Source organism: Dama dama, chromosome 20 (assembly GCF_033118175.1).
Source record: "Dama dama isolate Ldn47 chromosome 20, ASM3311817v1, whole genome shotgun sequence".
Taxonomy (NCBI): Eukaryota; Metazoa; Chordata; class Mammalia; order Artiodactyla; family Cervidae; genus Dama; species Dama dama.
The window spans coordinates 113,333,922-113,346,950 of record NC_083700.1 but is presented as its reverse complement, the minus strand read 5'-3'; the positions used below and the strand labels follow the sequence as shown (position 1 = coordinate 113,346,950).

Below are 13,029 nucleotides of genomic sequence, written 5' to 3'. Positions count from 1 at the left end.
GAGAAGCCATAACGGACCCACTCGGATCTCACCAAAGATAGGGGTCAGGACTGGTGTCATTCTGACTTCAGAGTCCCTGAGACCTGTGCATATTGTTGCCACTCGTTGGTAACTTCACCCCTCATAGAGTGTGGGGAATGAGAAACTTCTAGCAAATTCGATGCTTCATTGAGAGAAAACAATTAGGAATAAATTGCACAGTGAGATTTGGGGATGTGTTTGGTCTTCTTATGTGTGGTCCAGAAGGGATAAGAATATATAAACAGTGTTGAGTTAATAGAAACAACACAGTTTTTAAAAAGGCGTCTTGCTGGGCTGGCTTGTTTTTTAAGACTGAGTCACAGATTCAGAAGTAGATAAGTGTTCTCAATCCACACCTCCAACACTTAGGTCTCCTCTCTTCATGTGGCAGAGAGAAAAGAGATGTTTAAACCGGGGCTTGTGTGTCTTTCAAGGTGACAACTGGTAGTTAGATTTGTATGAATCCAAAACCTTTCTCCTTCCTTCTAACCTGTACAGAACCCTCAGCCCCAGGACCTGAATGCTGTTTCACATGTGTGTGTGTGTGTGTGTGTGTGTGTACATGTATGTGTATTTCCCCCCAGTGATTCAAGTCAGTCTGACAGTATTGTACTTGCTGTTCTTAACAAGCTTCTGTATAACTGATCTCTAGCCCACAAGTAATAAGACAGTGCTGTGCCTGGAGAAGTCACTTAGTAAACATTTGCTCGTGAACATATGGAGTTACACGCGCGTGCACACACACACACGCACCCCATCTTGAAAGCTCTTCTTGGCTTGAATTAATTGAATATTTACTTTAGAATGTATAAATTCAAAATGGGTAAACAAATCAGGAGATGGAAGCTTGCTTTCCTTCCTCCCAATGCCTACCTTCCCCCTCTCCCATATAATTAAGACACTTTTGAAATTTCCCCAGGGGGTAAAACATTTTAACAATATTCATGTTTTGGGAGAAAGGAAAAAGGAGTAACAACAAATCATTGTTTATAAGTAACTTTACAAGTACAGTAAGTGTATTCTTCCTCTGTAGTTGTATGTATATCTCACATCTAAATATCAATTGCCACAATATGCATTCTTTCTGCAAACCTGTATTTTCTAGACAATTCAGGCAAATATCAGTTTTAAAGCTAGCATTTATATGTGAACATGAATACAGTTTGATTCTTTTTGTCTTTTTGCGGTACTAGTTCACTAGAAACATGATTTGTGCTTGCAAAGATGTGGCCCTTTCTTGTATAGTAAATGCTAGACACTTATGTGTGTGTGTGTGCCTTTTCTACCTCATGAATAAAAAATTTATTCATGGTTTTGAGTCTGTCTTTGGGAACTGAATTTTTGTCATAGGTAACCCCTCTGGGTTTGGGGAACGTGGTGACCAGTGTTAGAATCTGTGCAGGAATCTGTGGGCCAAATCCTATGGAATGAACAAGTCTCTGATCCATGGCATCCATTGAGGGGGAGAAAGCCTGGGCAGTACTAATACCTGAGTTTTCGTTGGCGTTTGGAGATTCACATTTAATAGATACTTCTTTACCAGAAGTGTGACACAGGCCCAGAAGGTGAGGACACCCTAGCGAAGCGATTCTTTGTCCCTCCTGATGAGGCCTGGCCCTGTTTTGCATGGAATGTGAGGCGTGGCATCAGTGTGAGATGGAGTGTAAGATGGAGTTTGAGACGAAGGCTGCCTACCGCAGCAGACCGATAGCATCGTTACTAACATTGAGGATTCCAGGCTTTGCAGTACTACGTGATTCCATTCTATTGCATTTTATTTAAGACGCATTTATACTTTTGCTGCGCTAGGTCTTCATTGCTATGCGTGGGCTTTCTCTAGTTGGGGCACTGGGGGTCTATCCGTCCTTGCGATGTGTGGACTGCTCGTCGCGGTGGCTTCTCCTTTGCAGAGCCCAGGCTCTAGGTGGGTGGCCTTCGGGAGTTGTCGTGCACGGGTTTAGTTTCTCCGTGCTGTGTGCAGCTTTCACCCACTGGGGGCTGAACCCAGGTCCTCTTGATTGGCAGGCAGATTCTTAACCACTGGACCACCGGGGAAGCCCCATGATTCCATTTTAAATGGTTAATACTTTTTTTTTTTCTCAACAAAATAGAACAAGCCCTGTGAAAAGAAAAAATTCCTGCCCGATTTTTGCTTTTCTCAGCATCTAAAAGGAACACACCCACTTTTCTGGGATGTATTTGCTGCCTGAAAATGGCATTTAGTAGCAATTAAATGAATCTTTCAGTGATTGTCACAGTCTTAAAAAAAGCATAGACATGCGAGGCATTTTTGGTAGGATGTTTTGTTCCTGCTGGATTTGAGGACGCTGTCATTTGTTTTAGGTTTCTGTCACCATCTCTCTCCTCCTCCTCTTATTTTTGGCTGAAGAAGTCTTGGAGAGATATTTTATATGCATGTGATTAGTAAAGCAAAGACTCTGAAGGTTTTAAACAGCAAAAGAAAAAGACCTCAGAAAATTTGCTTTTTATAAAATCATTATAGAATGAATCTTAAATTATTGACCTACCTATGTATGAAGAGATGTTTCAGTGCAGAAGGGAGTCAAATAGCCACCAACATGTGTACCAACATTCATTTTAGTTACTCTAGAAATTAGCAGTCTGTAGAAGTGACCATATTTTGTCTGAGCAGGCATTTCTGGGTCAGTTACGCAGCTCGGAAGGAAATAAATTCACCAATGTTTTGCTTAATTTATTGATTCTAAGATGCACAAATTTTCCCACTGTAGTACTTCCAAAATTGAAATGTGACTTGAAGTTGATGATATGTTGTGTCTTATTGGCATCATTTTCTCTTACTTAGTGGAATATAAAACAATAATACATCATAAAATTAAGGTATCTTAGATTTGATGAAATCCAGTATTTGTGTGTTCCACCGTGAATATATGGCATTAGCTGCCATAAAATGATGTGATGTGGAAAATAGATGACTTTATGTTGATAATAATTTAAAGAACTAACTTAACCCCACAAGGTGAGGTACATTAAATAGCTACAAACACTTTCTCTCCTTGGTTGAAGAGACATAGCCATCTTCAAGGCAGTGTGTTTATTGGTGCATGAGAAGGTAGCTAAGTCAGCTACCATGTTTGAATCATGAGGGGTCCCCAAGGGCATTTAGCATTTTTTTATGTGAAGCAGGTAAGTCTTATGAAATGAAACTCTATTGGTCAAGACCTGAAACTACATTTAACATACAGCTACAACTACATTTAAAATAAAGTCAACAATGCAGAAAATATTTCCTTGGTAATTCTGAGTCAATACTCGAAATATAGACATGGGAAAGTTTTACTCATTCCAGCCAGTTGTATCTGCTTCAGAGGTTTGGAAGCACTTTACATCATGTCAACAATGTCTGGTCCGAAGGCAATTAAACCTTCTTGTTTTGAAGCCATTAAACTAATAAGGAAAATAATTGCACATATTTATATCTGCACCATAAACACTTTCTACTCCGCTTAGCCCCCACAATTTGGCTTAAGAAAGTACTTAAATACTGATAACTTGCTGGCTTGGAAAATGTCAAAGATGGTGCCTTTAAAAATGCTACCTTTAGACACTGTAGAAATCTCAACTGATAAAAGACAAGATTTTCCAATTTAACGTGTTTTCAGTTTCAGATACCTTTTTCTAGTCATAAAACAATAGATACTCCTTGTGAAGAATTCGGAACATACAGAAAAATGTTAGGATATAAAACCTCCCATTTTGATGCTTGAGAACTTACTGTATAGCTCAGAACCTACTATGGGATTCCACTCAGTGCTCTGTGGTGGCCTAAATGGGAAGGAAATTCAAAAAAGAGGAGATATATGTAAATCTATGGCTTTCCTGGTGGCTCAGATGGTAAAGAATCTGCCTGCAGTGTGGGAGACCCAGGTTCGATCCCTGGGTTGGGAAGATTCCCTGGAGAAGGGAAAGGCTACCCACTCCAGTATTCTGGCTGGAGAATTCCATGGACTGTATAGTCTATGGGGTCACAAAGAGTCGGACATGACTGAGTGACTTTCGCTTTCATACTTTTCAGGGTTTGATCTCTGGGTGGGGAAGATTCCCTAGAGAAGGAAAGGGCTACCCACTCCGGTATACTTGCCCAGAAATCCCATGGACAGAGGACCGTGGCAGGCTACAGTCCATGGGGTTGCGAAAGAGTCAGACACAGCCAATATGTATACTACAGCTGATCAACTTTGCTCTATGGTAGAAACTACCACAACATTGCAAAGCAACTATACTCCAATAAAATTTAATTTAAAAAATAGAGAACCCCAGGATTTTGTCTTTGAATACTACGAGGCCCGTGTTAATTTATTTCTCTTGGTTCTTCAAGTATCTGTCCTGATATTCCATTAGTAAACCTTACAGGTCTTGGCAGCGACTCTTGCCGGAATAAAGGATGTAGAATGCAAGAGCTGTGGTTTAGTGCTGGAGAGTGAAGGTGAAGATCAAAGGAAACTGGGAAAGCCAGTGGGTCAGGGAACTGGGCCCTACTTCAGGGCTGCCTGCAGGCTGGGCTCCTCGGGTCTGGGAGGACTTTTGTCTGCTTTAGAAGAGCACAGTGAAGTAGGACCTGAAGAGCTAAACACAGTTAGCCAGGACGGGATGCACTTGGAATAAACAACATGGAACCGACCTGGGCCCCTGGGGTATGCTGTAGGGAAGAAAGAGGAGGGGATGAGGTGACCGTTTGGCCAGCTTCCCACACTGACGGGGACCCACTGCTAAACAAGGGATGTGTGTTGGTGGCTGAATGGTCTTGCTTTGCTGAATCCCCTCTTTCCTTAAAACCAGGCCTTCTCCCCCAGTGCTGGCATTATGAAAGGAGGAACATTGGTTTTGTGAGTTATCATCACTTTATCTTGGCCTCCTCAGGTCTTCAAGAAGCTCTGGGTACTACTGCTGGCCTTCTGGGCCTCTGAAAAGTCTGCAACTGAGAGACGCTGTAATTGTGGGGCCACCTTCCCCCTGCAGGGGTGACAGTCAACCCCCCCTCCCCCGCCCCAAGTCACCAGGCAGTATCTTAGACCAATTCTGAGCTTCAATCCTGTGCCTGTAAGTCTGGTTCATTATAGCCGACCCAAGCTTTGGTTTTCTACCTGAAGACCCAGGTTTTCAAACTTCTTGGTATCAACAAGCATTTGCAGAAGCTTACCGCCCCTGCCACCCCTGCAGCTGGGGAGAAGGCCCCCGGAGATGTCAGCCTGGTGTGTGTGTGGAGCGGGGAGCAGTGATTCACCCATGCTAGTTACATAAACAAGTAGTGTTGTCCACTCCAGGGGGCTTTGTTTTACGTTTTTCAAATTTTCAGATAGCAGTTGATATTAATATTAATGCGTCTCTCTCCCAGCCCGATCTAGAGTTTGCCAAAAAAACTCTGTAAACAGAAGTTTTACTGTGTGTGAACAGTAGACTTGTCTCTCCAGGCATGGTGGAAAAATGTAGCTTTCGCTCTGCAGCTGGGCTATATCAGAAGCATGCATTTAAAATGCATTCACAACATAAAAGACTCCCTTAACTGGCAAAAGAACGCTTCTCTGTCTTCAGAATAGCTTTACTAGGTGACATTTTCGCTGTCGTGAGTTTTACATCAGTGTTAGCACTTCTTTTGGCTTGTTAACTTTGGCTGGTCACAAAGTTAGTAGCTACACACACACTTGTATGCATATACGCACATACTCATAAAGGATTTTCTTTTCCCACTTTAACTTTTGTTTTTCATCATCTTGGCTTGTACTGAAATGGAGTCTTGTTTTTGAACAACGTTCTAACAGAATTTAATTGCTATTTTGCCAAGGAGTAGAAAACTCCAAGGTTTTAAAATTTTGGTTGCTTCTCTGGGGGTTGAGCATTGAAAGAACTGTAGACTAACTGACTCAGTGATTGGAAAGGGGAAAACAAGTTCATTTCATCTGAAATCATCCAATAATAGCTGCCAACATTTGAGATTCCAAGTGCAGTCCATGAAGCCCTTTTATTGATAGGATTGTATTTATTGCTCTCAAAGCTGTAGGTAATTATTATGTCCCCCTGACAGTAAGGAGATTGAGGCTCTGGGAAGTAAATGAATTTTTCCTTCTGGAAACGCTTCTGCTTTCTTTCTCCGACAGTACTGGGATTAGACCTTTAGCTCCTCGTGCGAGGAGCAGTCACTTACACAGCCACATTAATCTTCTTTCCCCATCTTGTTCCTCAAGATATATGTAAGTTGCCAAAGGACGGCGGAACTTGCAGAGAGTTTGTATTAAAGTGGTACTATGATTCTGTAACTGAAAACTGCGCCAGATTCTGGTATGGAGGCTGCGGTGGAAATGAAAACAGATTTAATTCGCAGGATGAATGTGAAAAGGTTTGCCCTCCTGGTAAGTGATTCTGATCTTGTGTTCGTGGTTTTTGTAGATAAAGGATCCAGGCCAAGCATTCATCTTTTAAAGATATTTAATGATAATGATGCTGATATATTCGAAAAAGAAGGTAAATTGGATTTTCAGATGAGGAAGTTGTACAAATAAAATACATGGTATTCATTTTCTGAGTTATCATTATTTCCTAAAAGCATACTTGTAATTTTGCCAATGAGGAAACATATGGCTAACCACTCCTCACCTCACCCTTTAGAAATATTCCTAAGCTGCTGACACTTCCCTGGCAGTCCCGTGGTTAAGACTCCATGCTTGCTTCCACTGGAGAGGCTGTGGGTTCAACCCCAGGTTGGGGAACTAAGATCCCACATTTCACCCTGGTGGCTAAAACAAACAGTGTGAGGTTTCTGTTATTCATAAATATTGTAACAGAAGTGATTATTGGGAAAATAATGTAGTGAAAAATTAATAATAACCTCTATATAGTCTGTGTGCTAAGTCGCTTCAGTTGTGTCTGACTCTGTATGACACTATGGAGTGCAGCCTGCCAGGCTCCTCTGTCCATGGGATTCTCCAGCCAAGAGTACTGGAGTGGGTTGCCATGCCCTCCGCCAGGGGATCTTCCCGACCCAGGGATCGAACCCACGTCTCTTATGTCTCCTGCACTGGCAGGCGGGTTCTTTACCACTATCGCCACCTGGGAAGCCTCTGTATAGTCTATTCATCTTTAAATAGTCTTGCTTCCTGTAAATAATAAAGTTGACAGCAAGGCCATCTGATAGCTCTATCGTGTTAGGCAACATGATTGATAATAAAGTCACAACAGCTACGCAGAGAGTCTGGGGCCAGTGCCGAATGGGAGTGTTGGATTTGCTTAACGGCCAGGCGGGTGATGCCAGGAGATAGAGAGAAAGGGCTCGGGGGACACAGAGAACCCCAAAGTCCAGGCCAGGAAGCTCCAGGGGAGCCGCTGAGGAGTGAGACTGATGGTGAAAGCCATGGGCCATTTTCACAAGAAACGTGGTGTTCTTTCAGGTCAATGATGTGACTTTCCCCCCTCTTCTGCCCTTCCATCCTCACCCCCTCCCCACCCCTCCATCCCTGCCCAGTGCCCATCAAGCAGCCCGGAGTTATCGCCGCGATGGGGACCTAGGCGTGGCCGGCCAGCGACACATACCTCTTGAAGAAGAAGGAGTCAGCCATCGCCGGTCGTCTTTGTAGGAGCTCTGGGTGTAGATTCCCTCGCACTGTACCGTTTCATGCTTTGATTTACACCCGGACTTGGGAGGAAGCCTCTGCCGCGTAACCTATCAATATGGTGCTACATGTGTCTGTGGACCTGACCCTCTTCGTCTCCGGGCAATTCCATCGCACACTCTGAACGTGTGTAACCGATACCCACTGCTGGCGTTTATGTGAACGTTCCTATAGACTCAACTTCCCTCTGGAGTTTCACGTTATGCCTCTTTCAGGCAAGTGTAAGATCTAGAAAATAACTCCCCGACTTCACAGCTACCCTGTATACTTCCGCTTGGTTCGTTTCCTTGCCTCTTTACTAAGCATGACTTTAGATGGAAAGCCTGTGTATGGAGAAGAAGCAAGAATCCAACTTTCTCATCGCCACCCCCCCCCCGCCCCCGCCAATCTCCTGAAATAGATTTTGAGCTGATTTTCTTTTTCTAAAGCTTCTAACAAACTAGTTAGAAAGAAGCAAAATCCCTTAATCTTGGTGCACTGTTGTGGGACCAATGCCTTAATTAAAGAAGGAAAAGAAAGTCATGATAGAGAAGATTTGTTGGCATTCCTCTAATGTTGTGTGTGTGTTAAATTTTTTTTTTTTTTGTGCAGGGGGGGGTTTAATTTTAATTTTAAAATTTTTAGGAAATTTATACAAAGAAACTTTTTAATAAAGTATATTGAAAGTGTGGGTTTGGTGTTCTTGGTTGTGTTGATTCGATAGCATCTGTCGTCAGAATCACCCGTAGGCTGAGGCCGGGGGAATTGGGCCCCATCCAGGTGTGTAGTCTTGCATACCACTCTGTGATGTCCAGTGAAGGGGCAAAGATGCTCTATCAGACAGTGTGTGGGAGACCCCGGTGGGTCCAGCCCACTCGCCCTCCAGTGCTCCGTGACCAGGTGGGTCACGGTCTTTGCTTAGGGTCCCTGGAGTCTCCCTGGCCTCAAGAGCCAGACTGGCCTGCATGCTCCCCTCTGACTTGTAGCTGCATCCCAGAGATGTGGTCCCCTCCACTGCCTCTTTAGGATAACTGCTTCCTGGGGCCTCTGCTTCAGTCCACAGGGGCTGAGAAGTGGAGATCGCTGGCCCAGGACTCCCCATCCCCTTTCTGGAGTCTCAGACAAACCATAAAGTATCTTTTTTGTTTAAAGGTCCCCTTTCTCTTTTCTTCAGAAAAACAGAAGAAACCAAGAAATACATATTTAGGTGTTACCTCAATTCCACTTAGGAAGGAAAGTGAATTTCTATGATAAAGCACAAGGACACTGACAAGGGCTTTTGGTGGAGCTCCTTGGGTGGGGACAGAACTGCTTTATGTAAGATGGGGGACGGTTTATCAGTTAGTCTGTTGATGGAGGGGAGAAGGGAGGAGTCAGAGCTTGTGAAGAGCCATGGAGATGGATGGGGAGAGACTGGGTGGTCACAAAGACCACTCACTTCTTGTGATTTCCACCCAGGTCTTGTAGGTGCAATTTCTAAATTCACCAATACACTCAAAGTGAGCATATTTGTATAGCACCTGGAGGAAGAACTGAGCTTTGTCCCTGAGTACATTTGACAGAGCAGGTAGACAGAGTGAGGGTGGAGGGAAGGACGATGTGGACAGAGGATAGCCCTGCTGGAATCTGCAGGAGTTGGGGGGAGGACTTGGCACTTCACAATCCATGATGTTGGGGATTTGAGCTTACCTGCAACTTACTGGGATGGAGAGAGCCCAGCTGACCCTCAAGGCAGCTTTGGGGGGTGACTGCAAAGCTTTGAGGACTCCCAAGAAGCTCTCATGGTTGGGGGGGCCCTGGACCAGCCCTGCCCTCTAGGACACACTGCCTGCCTCCTCATCTTTGAAGGGCCCTCCTTTTAGCCCAAGGCCAAACCAATGGAAGGACCGAGAGCCCCGTGATGGCCGTGATATCCAGAGGGATGTTCACCCAGGGTGGAAAGTGTGGGTTCTGTGCCTTTCTCAGCCAGCCAGCCCAGAGCCCTCCAGCCCCAGAGGGTCACCCCCCTCCATAGAAACTGGCCTGCCTGCCTCCCCTCAGGTGCGTTGTCAAGCCAAGTTCATTACATCCCAGTGGAGCCAAGAGACACTTGTAGTGGGGCGTCAGGAAAGGGGGCCTCATTGGTGTAGTGGACTGCACAGTCTGTGTGCGTTTCCTGGGGCTGCCATAGCCGAGTACCACAAACCAGGCGCTTCAAACAGCAGAAATTCATCCTCTCACTATTGTGGAGGCTGGAAGTCCAAAGTCAAGGTGTCAACACACAGAGCAATCCTTCCTTGCTTTTTCCCACTTTCTGGTGACTCCTTGGCGTGGAGGCATGTGAGTCCCGTCTCTGCCTCTGTCCTCACGTGGCCATCTTCTTATAAAGACGCCAGTTACATGGGACTGGCACGTGCGCGTGCTGAGCTGCTTCAGTTGTGTCTGACTCTTTGCCACCCTGTGGACTGTAGCCTGCCAGGATCCTCTGTCCGTGGGATTTTCCAGGCAAGAATACTAGAGTTGGTTGCCTTTTCCTTCTGATATCTTCCTGACCCAGGTACTGAACCTGGGTCTCTTATGTCTCCTTCATTGACAGGTGGGTTTTTACCACTAGCACCACCTGGGAAGTCCACATGAGACCAGGGTGAATAGTCTTATCTCACCTAACTATGTCTACAATGACCCTATTTCCAGATAAGGTCATATCCTGAGGTCCTGGGGGTTAGGACCTCAGCATATCTTTTTTTTGGTGAGTGGAAAGAAAGAAAGTGAAGTCGCTCAGTCGTGTCCGACTCTTTGCGACCCCATGGAATGCAACCCACCAGGCTCCTCCATCCATGGAATTTTCTAGGCAAGAGTCCTGGAGTGGGTTGCCATTTCCTTCTCCAGGGGAATCTTCCCGACCCAGGGATCGAACCTGGGTCTCCGGCATTGCAGGCAGACGCTTTACTGTCTGGTGGGCGGGGTGGGGAGAGGACACAATTTAAACCGTTCACAGTTTTAGGGGCTCCAATTCTAGCAGCCACCTCTGCTATGTAGAGGGCAGCAGCTGCTGTGAAGAGTGAGTTCTGTCCGTTTCTTATCAGCCCCCGCTACTGAAACAGCGGCTGCAGGATCCTCAGGCCGGTCCTTGTTCATTTCACACTTGCATCCCGGATGCAGCTCAGAGCCTTTCCCCTGTGGTCCAGTGCCGGCTGGACACCCGGCCCCTGATGACTGGAGGGGAGAAGCCCTTGGTTTGTCCCTGCCCCACTTCCTCTTTACTCTCCACGCCGGAGGGGTTTTCTGGGCTGGAGCTCTGTCCTGGGCTCCGGAGGTGAACTTGGAGCTGACTCCCTGCTGGTCTCCATTGTTCTCTCTCACCACTACCCCCTGCCCTGGTCTCCTTCTGCCGCGGGTCCCCTGCTGACTCTCTCTTGGGGTGTAGGTCGTTGGTTCTCTGGAGGAAGCTGGGGGGCCCTCGCCTGGGCAGTCTGGCTTCTCTGAACCTCCTCTTCCTCCCCCACACCCCCCTCCTGGGGCTCACCTTCCCCACAGACCCCCAGCACTGGTGTCTTTGTGCAGGAATGCAACCTCCTGAAGAGCAGTGGCAGCCAGTCAGCTCGGGTCCAGCCAGCTTCTCAGGTCGCTTAATCCACAGGAGATTTGCATCAGCTTGCCACGTCAACTGCCACCCCCCCCTTTCACTCAGCCAGGGGTGAGGGTCCTAGGAGCCCAGAGGTCAGGCCCATGGTCAGTTGAGGGCTGGTTTCTGGCCCCTGACTTGGTGGTGGTGGAAAGGAATGATCAGACCCTGGTCTCCAGCCCTGAGTGTTTCTCTTAGGGCTTTTTTATGGGAACTGGTCCCTGTGAACAGGTGGGCATCCCTTCCTGATGCCAAAGAAGTGGGTCCTTCCTCCCCCCCACAGGAGATGAGGGAAGAGCATGGTGTCTTCATAAGCATGTCGTTGTCCCCGAAAGTCCCCCGACCCCTCCCGTGGCCCTCGTCTACATCATCAGTGACTGGGGCTACCCTTCAGTCACTCTGAGTGGGGTCCACAGCCGTCAGCTCTGGGGAACAGAGTCCACTGGGCACTTGACACTAGTCTCTTGCAGGAACCTGAGGAGTGGAACCCCAGACCCCTAGTGCAGGCTGAACACTGCTCCCCTAGCCCCTCGATGTCCTAGGAGTGAGCCTCAGCACCCCAAGTCACCCCACGAATGTGTACGTGAGCATGCCTCAGCACGCGTTGGTGGCAGGCTCCTAGAGGGGATGGGAGCAGGCTCGTCACGTGTCCACGGTTTGACTTCACACGCACGCTCTTGAGCAAGCCGCCTCATCCCCAGAGTTCTCCTCCCCCAGCCGCCACTGCAAGTCTCCCCTCCCCTTCCCTCCTCCAGCTGCTTAAAATCCCCGCCATCCTCACAGCGGTTTTCAGATCTTCCCGTTGGTGGGAATGCTTGGACGGAGAAAACCAAAACCTGAGAGATGGCGGAATGGTGGGCCTCTTGTTTCCTGCACAGTACACATGGGGTCTGTTCACCCATCGCATTAAAAATAATCAGCTTTACCTGTGGTAAAATGCATCCCCTTCTGCGTATGGCTTGAAGAGTTCTGACAAATGAATACACGCAGGCATTCCCTGGTGGCTCAGATGGTAAAGAGTCTGCCTATAATGCGAGTAGACCTGGTTTCAATCCCTGGGTCGGGAAGATCCCCTGGAGAAGGAAATGGCACCCCACTCCAGGACTCTTGCCTGGAAAATCCCACGGACAGAGGAGCCTGGCAGGCTACAGTCCAGGGGGTAGCAAAGAGTCAGACATGACTGAGCAACTTCACTTTACTTTTACTTTTAACCTTCACCACGCTCATGACGATCATCATTCCCATAATCTCATCTGGCAGTATGTATGTGTAAATGAACAGCATTTAAAGTGTTCCTGACTTTTCTCCCAGTAAATTTACAAGTGAAGATTTATCCCAAGGAAACAATCAGAGATGCACAAAACTTTATGCTCAAGGATATGGCGTTATGTGCAATGACAAAATGTATTAGAGATCATCAAAATGGCCAACAAGAAAAGGATGCTTAATCAGCAAAAGAAAAAGACAGCCATTAAATATGTCATAATGCAGGTAAATGATCCTTGCAATTAATCAATTGATGTATATGATACAATGTTAAGAAACACACAGATCTGTATATTTAATATGATACTTTCATACATGTGTGTACATGCACACATGCATACTTCTCTTTGGTGAGACAAAAATAAAAGTAAATACAACAAAATTTAAGCAGTGGTTATTTCTGGCGTGGTAATTTAAATGTTCTTTAAGTGTTTCTACACTTAAATTTTTTCTAAAATAAACATGTATTACTCACATCAAGCAGTTATTTTAAAATTGAAGGTTTTTTTTTTTTTA

The 13,029-nt window shown here is 46.1% G+C and overlaps 1 protein-coding gene across 7 annotated transcripts in view; it reads left to right on the top strand.

Moving 5' to 3' along the window:
• The window catches only part of COL6A3 (collagen type VI alpha 3 chain), a 90,138-nt gene extending 81,804 nt beyond the window's left edge, over positions 1 to 8,334 (top strand). For all 7 annotated transcript variants that reach the window (XM_061122544.1, XM_061122543.1, XM_061122546.1 and 4 more), the window contains 2 exons: positions 6,243 to 6,407; positions 7,517 to 8,334. In XM_061122544.1, the coding sequence (XP_060978527.1) occupies positions 6,243 to 6,407; positions 7,517 to 7,560 (209 nt within the window). In that variant the 3' untranslated portion in view covers positions 7,561 to 8,334. The remainder of the gene's footprint in view (positions 1 to 6,242; positions 6,408 to 7,516) is intronic.
• Positions 8,335 to 13,029: the final 4,695 nt, after the last annotated feature.